We start from the raw sequence: 13,152 nt of genomic DNA on the forward strand, positions 1-13,152 counted from the left end.
GGACGGCACGGGAAGCAGCGGGGCCTGGTGACGCGCCCTCCACGGCCCAGACCCCGGCTTCCCACTCGAGGTCATCCCCCGAGGCGGGTGAACTCCTGAAGAGCGTCTGCAGGGAAAGCACGGACACCCCCGGGGCACAAGCACCTGACTGTGTTGAAATCACACTGTTCAATCTGGAGTTTTTTGTCTTTGAAGATTCAAGATAAGAAATTGGAAAAAATGAAGGATGACAAACAGCGTCCGCTCCCGGCGTCGAGGTGAACGTCATCCGGGACACCACGATGCAGCCACCTGGTTCTTGCCCGCTTCCCACTGCAGGCAGCGGGGTCTGGCACTCGACAACCACTTACCTCGCAGAGCCACACCCCTAGCGCCTCGAACACCGGCACGTGGGAAGCTCACCAGCCCAGGCCCGGCCCAGGCCAGTCCTCACGGGCGCACCGCCAGGCCACGGCGCGGCACGAAGGGCAGTAATCAAACAAGCCACCGTCTTAGCCTTTTTTCTCTTTCCTTTGTACGGAAAATTCCTGACGCACGTTTCAGCCTAGTAAACGAGCCCAAGGAGGCAATCGGGGCGACGGAGACCCTGCTCTCCTCTTCCCGACACCAAAGGCTCCCGAAGTCGGGTCCAGCGCGGTCCCAAGTGGGATTCTAAAGCCGTGTTACGTGACCTCAGTAGACCACAATCAGCTCCCCCCAGTTCATCTTGAACCTCCAAAATCTCTCCACACAAGCGCTGCCAACACGCGCTGTCCCTGAAGGACCCTTCTGGCCTGTCTGCCCTGGTCTCCGCTACAAAAACGGGGCTGAGGACGAAGGGCTCTGAGGACGAAAGGAAGAGGGACTGGCCCCGGGGAACGCCGCCGAGCCGGCAGTCTTCGTGCGCCCCGCGCCCCGTCTCTGGCCACGCAGGACCTAGCGCACGAGCCGGAGAGGAGGTCGCGGGGCAGGTCGCCGGCCACCTCCCGGGCCTGGCTGTTCACACCGTGCCACAGCCACAAAATTGGAACCTGGAGTATCATCGAAAGTGCCCCTGGCGTAAGTGAAATTCTCATACCCTAGGAAAACACTACAGAGCGCTTTGCCCTCTTGCCTGTGTAAGTGCAGCTTCGCGGAGGCCCCTGGACTCTACGGACTCACATCTCTGAAACGTGGTGCCCTCCGAAAGCCAGCTTCAGACACAGCTGTGCAGATGCCTCTATGAAGAACACTTCAGTGAGAAACTCGCTCCTGTGGCAGGAATTCTAGACTGTGTCAAGGGGAGTCCTGCCACGTCAGGGGCCCGGGGGAGGAGGAACAGTAACACTGGGCTTGCTCACGCTTCCCGGCCGCTCGGGGGCTGCCAGACAACCAGCCACCTCTCGCGGCTGCTGCAAACACTGCAAACTGCCAGCACCTTGGCGCAGAAGGAGCGGCGACTCTAGAACCCTGGAAAACCAGAATGATCTGTTAAACCTCCACTGTTTACTGTCTCAAATTCTGGAAGCCTCCGCAGACTTCATTGCCGTTTCCCCACCTCTGACTGAACCTACATTCCGTGTGCCTAGCAGGCCACTACCTGGGGCAGGTTAATTGCATAGGAAGGTTTTACTCTGTTTACATTTTTCTTAAATTAATTTTAAAAAAGCATAGTAAAGAGTCTGAGGACAAATTATTCAACTGTTTATCATACATAAGACCGCATGACTATAATACAAAGGGGATTCTGTTTCATTTAACGTTACAATATACACAGCAAGTCCGGACCAGATCTTACAATCTGCACACAGGTATTTAACCTTTTCCATGCTGCTTATGTTTACAATGCACAGAAGTCCTGTAACCAAACCGTGTAGTAAAGCACACAAAACTGGACTGTAACGTAACACAGTATGCAGAAGCACTGGGCTTATGGTTTCCTTTCTGTAAGCAGCGGTTTAAAAACTGCTTTTTGTTTTTTTTGGTGCTTGCTGAGATGTGGCAACCAGCACAGAAAAAAATGACCTGACCCACAGACTCTCTTCACCTTCTATCCCTAGACAGCAGTGACTACCGAGTTCCTTTTGATATTGCTGTTCTCCAGATGACAGCCTTTTATTCACTGTAAACCTTCAGGAACTACCAAGTTCAAAAATCATCCACAGGCTTGACATTTAATTACAAAATAAATATGGATTTCCTGATTAACAACAAAAAAATTTTGTGGTTTATAAAAACGAATATTTCCAAGTTTCCATTCACATTCACATAGTTTTAAGCCTTTCTTCTGTCACTGTTTACATATAAAAACCTGCTTTTGATCAGAAAAAAATGGCCTAGTCAGCCACATGAAATTGACCAATAAAGAGTACTGTGGTGTTCTGCTGAGTGTTCTGACAGGGTTATCGGCAGAGGTAGATTACTGCTTCTTTTCTAGGCTTCTTTTGATCCTGGACAGGTAAAAATCACTTCTCTTCATTCTCCCAATGCAACCACTCAAAAGTATAACACCCTAAAATTGGTCAATTTAAAATGGGAACACAAATTTAGCGACTGCCAGACTGTGTTACATTAAGGCAGCATAATCTCCAAACTAGGCACCTGTTAAACACCAGCCTTCACGTCAGGTCACACGTGACATTCTGCTTTACTCCCGCTCGCCCCTCCGGACCTAAGGGTGCGATCAAGGTCTCGCTTTCGAGCTCACAAGGAGGTTAATCAGGAAAACAAGAGTCGACTGCTGGGTCCACAGCGTCTGCATCCAGTGTCCCTTTACCTTCAGAAGCCTGAACACACTGAGAATGTAACAGATGTTGTAATCTTGAGTTAGATGTCGCTCTATTATGTTCAGTACACAGAGTGCTGTAAATGGATTGGCTATGGATTCAACAGCAGTTCCAGTTTTGTTTAAGCAATAGTACAGCCATAATTCTCAACTGACATTTAAAATGGTCTAGTTACACCTTGTGTCAAAGTGCAGAACTGCTACATTATTGGTTACAGACATCTATGTGCTATAAAAACAGCTTTGGTACAATAAATTATCAAAAAAGAAAATAAATTTTTGTAAAATTCACAGCATAATTGTGAGGCAAAAAAGCAGTCACATAAAATTCTGCATTTTTTAAAAATGTTCAGGATGAACAGAAGACATCTTTGTGCAGAAGAAATGGTGGAGATACCACGTGCTGAGAAAAAGCAAAAGAAAAAAGTAAAAAGCAGGAAGGGACACAGCTGTAGCTATTTCCATCAAAGCAAACCACTACTTCTGTGACCTTCAACCAATAAGGAAGTCAACTTTATGACACACGCAAAGTGACCTTGCAATACCTTACAATTAGTGGGTCACAAAAGTCTATTTTAAAAGAAAGGCCTCTTGAATTACCCATTCTCTGTGTTTTCAGCATTAAGGACTGTCTGCAAAAGCACGTCCAAGGGTGATTGCATCTGAAATGGTAGGCTCTTCTACGTCGAGTCCCAATCCATAAGGCCAAAGGTTATCCCAAAGACCACCACTCAGACCTCCCGGGCCCGGCCACGGCTGACCCGCTGATTGCTTCTCAGTGCACCTTGGTCAGGAGACCAGTCACGTCCCGTTACTATCTTGCCGTGGCCTCTACAACAGGAGACCGACAGGATCCCATGTAATTGCTGCTTTGCTCCTCAGTAGGCTCAGACAGGAGAGTCCTGATCCCCGCCACTCAGCATGCTCACGGCGCCTCATGAGCTCCGACACGACCGTCCCGTCCATACAGCTGAAGGTGATGCTTGTGTGAGCTGGAGGTCCCTCTTCCTTACAGTACTGCATTTCCGTGCCCAAGTGTGTGTAGAGGACTTAAAAACCCAAATCTCCCACCCCACACCCACCCAAAACAAAACCAAAACTAAGAGAAAAACAGGAGAAAAAAAACACCCTCATGGGGCCCTTTATGCAAATTATGTGCAGTGCCTTTTGGGGGGGGGGGAAAAATTAGTTGGCAAATGACCAAGACCAACATTTGAACATTAACTTTTGTGGAATAGAAAGACCAAAAAGGGGGGAAAAAAAAAAAACCCAAAAAAAAAAACAAAACGAAAAGAAGCCAAACCCACCGTGACTGGGCTGTGGCGAGCTGAAATGGGGAGGCAGAGAGAGGACCCCTCCGAGCTCTCCATGAAGATGGGTTTGGACATGGCTCTTGTAAAAACTCCACTGTCCCTTGCAATCTTTTCAAGTTAAAAAAAAAAAAAAAAAAGTCAGCTTTGCCCTCTTGTAGCGGTTCAGTGTGTTAATCTCCTTCTGATTCAAGCAGCTTTGCACTTTGTTTTTTTTTGGAAAAAAAACACCACTTCTATAAAAACACACAAGAAACAAACTCAAGTTTCAATTTAGTCACGAGCTAGCTACAGGACTCTGTTGCACACAAACTCCCGTCATGGGGGACTCTTCTCGATCGGCCCCTTGCCTCATTGTCAGATGTCCTTCAGTCATGTAATGTGCAGGACCTGTGTTAGCGGAAAATTGGTATGTCGGATGTCCAGCTAGGCCAGTCTCTTGGCGGGGATTGGAGTAGACGGTTAAATTAACGTCCATAGCTCCATTCTGTCCAAAGTCCAAGGTATTAGCAGCCACTGGGCGATTCTGGTAGGCCTGATTGCCTTGATTACCAGTAGAGGAGGAAGATGTAGAGGAAGAAGTAGTTGAGGAAGACAGGGAAGTCATGGAGTGGTGACTATGGCCAACCTCCATAGAATCCTGGGTAGAGGAGCTATTCGTTGGAGAATTGTAGACCCTTGGCCTGGTCCGGTTACCCAAGGCTTGTCCATGGTGGTGGTGGTGGTGGTGGTGGTGGTGGTGGTGGTGGGAGCTGTTCCCGTGATGATGATGCAATGCGTTCTGCTGAGGGGCTACATGGAAGGTCGTTTCTTGAACGGGATGGGTTTCAACAGTGACTTGAGTAGGAGCTTCAGTGCCTGACCAAGCGAGGGGGGCAGGGAATTGCTGACGCACCTGCAAGGACAGATTTTGGAAAGATTTACTCAAAGTACTCCTTGCAAGCTGTAACTAATCAAAACCTACAACACTGGCGTGTTAATTAACTATGAGAAGAGGTCCTGCAATGTCTGCGTCACACAGTTCTACACTGCGAAATTCCAAAGCACACTATGTTTCAAAAGTTAAAAATATTTCACTATGAAAGTTACTATGCAATTTCTACCAAGTTTTACCGTACACAGGCTCATTATTTCCCTGCACCCCCTCATTCTTTGGGGGCACTGTTTACGCCAGGGGTCAGCAAGCTTTTTCAGGAAAGAGCCCGAGTAAATACTTCTGATAGGGCCAAAGGAATTCTCTCCTCCCCTGCAAAGACCCTCCTCTCCATCCTTTTTGTCTCAATGGAAGCAGCCATCCAGGTGGCTGCTCAGCAGTTCCTCCACCCGCCCCCAGCAAGCACTACCGAGTTCACCTCAGAAGAGACCCCACACCCAGCCTCTCCCCTCTGCCTCTACCACCAGCATCCTTCCTAGGACGCTGTCCCCTCCCGCCCAGACTGATTAAGAGCCTCCTAAATCAACTCCTGGCTTACACGCTCACCTTCCTAAGATCCTTCCTCCAAAGAACAGCAAAAATAATTGTTTAAAGACACAAAAACAATCACTTTCCTATTTAAAATCCTTTAGTGACTTCTCACGCGTCGAGAAAAACAAAATAATCCCAACCCACACAATGGTCTGCAAGTCTGGCCGTGCAAATCTCACCACCTCCCCCATGCATCCTTGCTCTTCTCGCACCAGGGTTCCCACACTACTTCTCTCACGTCTCCAGGCATCCGGACTCACTGCTCCCCTCTGCCTCGATGGCTCTGATTTCTAATTTACGCCTAGATGCTTCTTCCTTGTCATTTAAGCTCCAACAAGGTCTTCCCTGATCACTCTGGCTGATGCCCTCCCAACTCCTACGGCAGAGGCTGCTCCCTGAGCACAGGGCTGCTAGACACACGTCCCAGCTTCCTCCGAGTGTAGGTGTGGACGCATGACCAAGTAACTTGTAGTCAATGGGATGTGAATGAGAGTTTCCATGCCAGGACCAGACCTGGCCCACAAAATAATCTCCAAGTCTTTCTGTCTGCTGCACGCAGGAGACCACCAGGCGCTTAGGGATGAGGAGTCACAAGATCAGAGGATACTGGCATACAGGAGAGCTGTGCCACTAATCCAAATGCCACTCTGGATTGTTACATTAAAAAAGTCATGGTCTTTAAAGCTATCCTACCTTGGGGACCTACCTGTAATCATTTGGCCCGTGAAAAGTAGCACATCCCATTCAAGTCATTCTCTGTCACACTGTCTTGCCTCATGCTCTTTAACAATTAATGGCACCTGCCATTTCTATTCCTCTCATGCATACTGTCTACTTCTACAGGCGCTAGGAAGACACAGCATGTGTCTCTATCACCAACGGCTAGCATACATCCTTAAGTGTTTACTCAACAAAGGTGGCCTGAGAACCAATATTCAAGAAATAGTCTTGAAAAAATACGATGGGGAAAAAAAAAAGGCACAAGTTCTCAGGAAATACTAACAGTTCTTAAACTATGAAGCTACGCAAATTCATAGATAAGAAATAAGCGAAATAAACCTATATGGCATCCAACACCATTTTCTTATCAGCCTGACCCAAGGGGAATCGCCTGTTTCTCCAGACTCTGCAACTGGGAGGTTAAACTGGCAGGACCGGAAGGAGCACAAGTTGGCAGCAGCTCTCAAAGACAAGTCACAAATGACTCAGCAGTTTTACATCCAGGAATTTACGGCACAGATAAAATGCATATGTGTGGATTAAGTATACATTGAGTTACTAATTATTACAGCATTTGTAGTAGCTCAGACCAGACGGGGAAGCGATGTGGGGCCCGCCAGCAGGCTCACTGAGTCCCCGGCTCAGGCCACCTCTTCAATAGACATGCGCCACCGGGAATGAGACTTGAGGCTGACAGAGCTCACAACACATATTTAAAATATGTAGGACACGTGAAAGGCCAAGATGTGCAGCTCGGGGTGGCATGCTACCACCTGTGCATGAAAGCTAGGTAAAGAATATTTATTTGTATTAGTTTACAATATGCATGAAATGGCTCGAAAAGGTGTAAAAGCCAAGTAATATTAATTTAGAAACTGGGAGATTAGAGGATGGAAGGGAACACTTTTCACTGAGAAGTCATGATGTTTCCTTTATTTTTATCATATGAATATATCACTATTCAAAAATTAAATAAAATGGATTTGCGACAAGGCAAAATATTAACATGTCAAATACAGCAGGAGGAATACAAGAGTCTTTTATGTTGCAGTCCTCAGTCTATCTAGGAGGAGGAAGGGAGGCATGAAGGGAGAAAAAAGCTGGTCTATGGAATTAGGGAAAGGCTCTGGGAGTCGTGGTATTTGAGACCTGAAGCATAAATAGCAGTCACCCAAGCAGAGGGAGGAGAGCCGTGTTCCAGGCTCTGCACAGTAACCAAGAGGAGCAAGACGAGGACACGGAACACTCTGAGGAACCAGAGTGAGCGACAAGAAGGCAAATGGCCAGCACAGCAGTCAGATCATGGAAATCACCAAGACCGTCACAGGAAGTCTAAATTTGCCCAAGTACAAGGAAACGAGAAACGAGCCAGACCAGACTGCATTCCTGAACATTCACTCGGCTGCAGAGAAGAGGACTGGTAAAAGGAACAAGACACTGGATGACCAGCTAGAATATTCTTTAAAACAGGCTAGAGGTAGTTGCAGCAAGCGTGGGAGATAAAATAAAGAGAACCAGAATGTATTTTAGATTCTTAGAAGACACACAGCTTGCTATGATTCCACATGGGGCGAGGGAGAGAAGAGTCAACTAACTCCCTGGCCCCAGGTGCAGGGCTTCAGCAAATGAGTGAATTTAGGGTCATCTGTACAAAGAAGAGATAAAAGTTGAAGAGTGATGATGAGGGTGAAAATGATGACATCAGTGTATGTAGTGCACCTGCACTATCATGCTGTTGAGAACTTCGAGGTGATGTTTAGAGAATACAGATACAGAGACCCTGGAGCATGCAGTTAAGTCTACGTGAGAAACGCAGACTGAAGGGTGATTTAAAAAGCTGGCACCGACAGTCGCTGGAGACAGCAGGTGAGGTCCGCTGTGAATGGTGCAAGGAGAGAAGAACAACACAGGCACACCTGGGAGAACACCAATGTTTGCAAGGTGGGTAGAACACAGAAGTCGCCTGCCAAGGTACCAGCAGAGCAAGCTTCAAGGGCAGGAGCAGTCCACACCATCACAGGGAGCTGAGGAGTGAAGAAAGAAGCAACTCGAGTGTCCACTGGTCTTCCCGCAACGATCAAGGTGACCCCTGCAAGAAAGACTCCCACGGAGAAGGGAGGGACCGGGCTGGCGCGGGCTAACAAGCCCTCACAGGGTCAAGAAACAGCCTCCAGACTGCTGAAATATAAGGCATGAGCGACATGGGCCAGGGAAAGGTTCTGCTTAAGATGGGACAGACTCCGGGATGATGAGAAGCTGACAGAAAGGAGGAGGAGAGGAGAGGCTTCAGACATGAAGCTGGAGTCTGAGTGGAGGGATGACTTGGGAACACGGACATTTACCCAGCAGAGGCTGGTGAATATTCTTAAGCAACAGTGGTAACAATATACAGGCAAGTGTGACCTTCTCAGTGTCATTCAGCAGCCCCGTTACAAGAAGGGGCCTGATGGTGATCAACTTCAGTTTTATTTCACTCATCAAATAATACACTAACCTCCCATTATAAAACTCAGTATTCAGTATGGATTGACTTATAATTTTGCAAAAAGTTATTTAAAAAATATTTCACCACCTTCGGCCTCACCCCCATTTTTAAAACATGTCCAAATTAGATCCTTTTCTTTAGAATTTTAAAACAAACAAAAAAACCATGGAGGTTGTGTTTGTTAAAATCAACCACAAAAGTGATTTAGAAACTAGAGCGATCAGTGATGAAACATGGGCAGCAGTAAAGAAATTACAAAGGCAGAGGGGAGAGTTCTTAATCCACGAAGTCTGTTTTTAAATAAAAATCAAAAGGTGCGAAGTTCAAAGTGCTGTTGCAGTAACAGACACAAAGGAGAAATCCTCAAAGGGTGGGCACACGCCCAGGAAGTACTAGTTATTTCTACACAAGGAGGGCAAAAATGGCAAGTATGTGCTTCTTTAATTATAAACAAAAGTTATAATTCCTTACAAATGAGAAATCTATGCTCCCTTAGAGGAAATGACACAATCCTTCTCAAGACACTCAGCACCTAGTGCTGCTGGTCATGAGCAGAGCGAAGGATGGTGGGGCTCACCTGGGGACTGTGGGTCTCACAGTCCATGGCCTGGACGGCAGCCGTGAAGTGCCCGCCGCTGTGCCGGTGCTGGTGCGTTGGGTCCGACCTGGCTCTCCCACTGTTGCTCGTCCCTGACGATCCACCTGAAGTCACAACCCGATACACCGTGAGTTTCACACTCATTTGGCTGCTGTTTACATTCAAAGCGTAACATTAAAACCAAAAGTAAATCACAGAAACTATCTCCATTGACCTGGAAGCACATCAGAAAGTCGCCCAATTCCCTAAACTCATTCACAGCCGCCAGTGAACTGCATCACCATCAATTTCAGTTAATTTTGGGGGAATTCAAGTATATGGACAAAGCAATCCATTTAAAAAACAGTTTAAATTTTTGGTTAATAAAAGTTTTGTTTCTAACTACGAATCTGACTTTATTACACACATGATGAGGTGCTGGAACTTTGGGGGAGGTGAATTAATTTTACCAACTACAAAGAACAGATTTAGGCAAAGTAATTCTTCCCACCCTGTTAATAAATGTTATGAAAGCTTTAAAATCCCGCCCCGTGAAGAAACCAGACAGCATTTCAAAGCCGATCAGAGAACAGACCTGAGCTTGACGACGTGCTGGAGGTGGTGCCCGAAGACTGCGACTGCTCCATCGCGGGGCTAGTGGACACGCTATTACTGGTATTTGTACCTTCGTCAGCTGTTTTCTTGAAAAAACTGTGCTGCAGGGCGTAGTAAGGTTGAATTCGAGTTTTGGGGTCATAATCAAGCATCCTTAAAATGAGGTCTTTGAACTTCAAGTAGTCAGCTACCGTATGACCCGATTCTCCAGCACGACGCCCACCAGGTCCTCCTGTTTCTACTCCAAGAATATTATGAAGTTTACGGGTTCCTGGTGGTTTATACTCCTAAAGAAAGAGAAAAAGATTTTCTCTAAACTTGACGGAATATGTAAATGTTTATACAACTTCAAATATGCTTAAATGTATTAGAAGTTGAGGTCTTCTGGCCTCCCAGGTGGCCTAGAGGTTAAGTCTCAGTGCTGTAGATCCCCGGCCAGGAAGCTGACCCACATATGGCACAGCAGACGTCTCTTGTCTCGCCCACTGCTCCCCTCAGCAGTGTATTTCAGTAGATCCGCCTATTCTGCTCCCCACTCTGTCTCTGGTGAATCCTCTCACCCCCTGCTCCTCTGGCCTACACCCCAGTTCTTCTATGCAAAAATAAAATCTTTAAAAAGGAAAAAAAGCTAAGGCCTTCATTAAAGAGACCATTTAATAGAGCCTCTGTATGCACACACATTACTTTTCCAAATGCACTGTAGCTACAGAAATTCAACATAATTTTGAGACCAAAAATTACGATAAAGATCACCTAGCCCAAGGGTCAGAAAGCAGGGCCCAGAGTTAGGAATGGTTTGCATATTTTTAAAGATTGTGAAAACAAGAAAGAACATTCAACAGAAGTCCATAAAACCTGAACCTTCACAGCTGGTGTGCCCACCTCTACCAGCCCAGCGCCTCTTGAGCTCGGCCCACCGAGTGCACTGAGCATGCAGAGACATTTCCTTCAGCAGCACAGGGGCGCACGAGAGCTGAGGGGTTCGCTCAAGTGCACACCAAGTAAAGAATTACCAGTCTAACCCTGCCTGCTTCTTATTTAGATTAAGGGATTAAAAGCAAGGTATTTATACATCCCTTTAGAAAATATATTAAGTCATACATTACCCTTAACATGTGGAGTGTTTCTAAAAACTCATTTTTAGCAGATGAGAGCAGAGTGCTTAAAATTCCTACAAACACTATGCATTTACTTGGAACAGTATTGCTGGACTTCTGCTTCCAGGAATTTAAGCGACCAATGCTGTCACTATAAGTAAGAAGGAGGTAGGCAAAGCCATAAAAATCATTGCTTTTTAAAAAACCCATCAGAGAGCTAAAGACCCAAAGAAGTCTGAATTAATTAAACTCTAGAAAATGGAAAGTCTTTCCCAGGCGAGAAGAAAGGTATGGTGAGGAACGGAGCAAAGGAATCCCAGCCCCATGCTGAGCCCATTTCTAACAGCTCTGTGTGGGTAAGGTAGAGGGACAGGGCCAGGCAGGTAAGCCCAGAGACCCCCCCCCCCCAGGACAATGCAAGGCGAGAGGCAGAGCAACAGGGTGGACAAAGGTCACTGGCAGCACAGAGAGTGAGGAACACAGAGGGTGGCAGGGCAACGATGTACAACTCTCCAGTCGCCACAAATGCTGCTTAAGAGAACTTGCTGCTGCCACCTCCAGACTGTGAAGACAGCAGAGAATAGAATCTAAGTCAAACAAGCAAGACAAACAAGGCTTGATTCAACCACTCTACAAGCAAGAATGACTCGGCCCCACTGGTGGCCAAGGAAAGAAGGGAAATAAGATTTACATCCATCTCAAATGACCAAGATGTTGAAAGTGGCAGAGAGGTCTTTAAAAATAACTGTAATAGATGAAAGAATTTAGTTCAAAGGGAAGACACTTGTGTGAGCAGATGGGAGATTTTAGAAAAGCAAATGCAAACCACTTTTCTTAAGGATTAATGGAAATGCTAGCGCTAAATAATGAATTTCAGAAATGAAGAATCCACTGAAAACTCCAATGAAAAGTAAGAGCAGACTGGATTCAGCAGCAGAAAACAAATCACTGAGTTAGAAGACAGAGTCAAGAAATTTTTCAAGCAAAACAGAAAAACAGAATAAATCGGACTTCTACAATAACATTCACTGAAACATTTATACATGTAATAAACATAAGTACTGGAGACCTAGGAGGAAATGAAAGACTTAAGAGTAAATATTTTAAAAGATAATATCTGAGGCATTTCAAAAATGGATGAAAGATCTCAACACACAGATCCAAAAATTTTAGCAAATGCCAAAGAAAATAAATACAAAGAAAACTATACCTAAGGACATAATTTTCAAACTGCTGAAAAAATTAACATAAACAGAAAACATCAAATTCAGCCAGGCTAAGAGAACATTACACAGGGTGAAAGGCTTAGAAAAGTCACTGGCTTCTCCTTTAGGAATAAGGTCACCTGGAGAAGTGTCACAGCATCTCTTGTCTTTAGCGGAAAGAAAAAAAAGTCAACCTAAAATTCTACATCCTTGAAAACTTCTATCTTCACAGAAAATATCTTCCAATAACTGAAGGTAGAATAAAGAGATTTTCAGATAAATGAATGACTGCTGAGGGAATTCATCAGCAGAGTAAGTCACTATAAAATAGAAAATTATAGGGCGTCATTCAGGCTCTGAAGGACACAGCACAAGGAAGGAGCCAGGAAGTGCAGAAGGCATGAAGAACAGAAAGGGCAAATGTATGGTAAACACGAAAGATCTTTTAATTATCTTTAGATTTTATATTTTCACATCTCTTTAAAAGCCATTTTTTAATTTAAGCTGTCAATAAAGTGCTGTGAGGTTATAATATATGTAGACAAGGGCACTAGAGGTGGGAAGGGGTGAGATAGGATCAGAGTTATACATGGTTTATCAGATGATACAGTATTAGGTGAAGGCCGAGTGCTAACTTACAGATGCATACTATATAGCAGCACTAAAAAATACACAGAGTAGCAGCTAAAATGTCAATAGAGGTGATGAAATGAAATACAAAAAAAGTATTAAACTAACCCTAAAGAAGGGATGGGGAACAAAGAAGAGAGAAGACAAGTGAACACAGATGAAACCTCTGAAGAGCCGCGCTGGGTATTCACTGCGACAGACAATCAGGCTGGAGTCAATGACTCAACTATGTGTTGTATATAAAAGCATGAACAAGTTTAAAGTAAAATTGTAGAAAAATATATATGCCATGAAAATGCTAGAGA

General features: G+C 45.4%; 1 protein-coding gene across 7 annotated transcripts in view; it reads right to left on the minus strand.

The window, feature by feature from the left end:
- Nucleotides 1-1,572: 1,572 nt before the first annotated feature.
- DYRK1A (dual specificity tyrosine phosphorylation regulated kinase 1A) overlaps nt 1,573-13,152 on the minus strand; it is a 122,180-nt gene continuing 110,600 nt past the window's right edge. For all 7 annotated transcript variants that reach the window (XM_054700275.1, XM_054700274.1, XM_037524948.2 and 4 more), the window contains 3 exons: nt 9,896-10,202; nt 9,301-9,425; nt 1,573-4,948 (listed from right to left, as the gene is read on the minus strand). In XM_054700275.1, coding sequence (XP_054556250.1) covers nt 4,331-4,948; nt 9,301-9,425; nt 9,896-10,202 — 1,050 coding nt within the window. In that variant the 3' untranslated portion in view covers nt 1,573-4,330. The remainder of the gene's footprint in view (nt 4,949-9,300; nt 9,426-9,895; nt 10,203-13,152) is intronic.

The sequence above is a fragment of the Talpa occidentalis genome, unplaced genomic scaffold, assembly GCF_014898055.3.
Source record: "Talpa occidentalis isolate TD23 unplaced genomic scaffold, MPIMG_talOcc4v2.1 talOcc4.4, whole genome shotgun sequence".
Taxonomy (NCBI): Eukaryota; Metazoa; Chordata; class Mammalia; order Eulipotyphla; family Talpidae; genus Talpa; species Talpa occidentalis.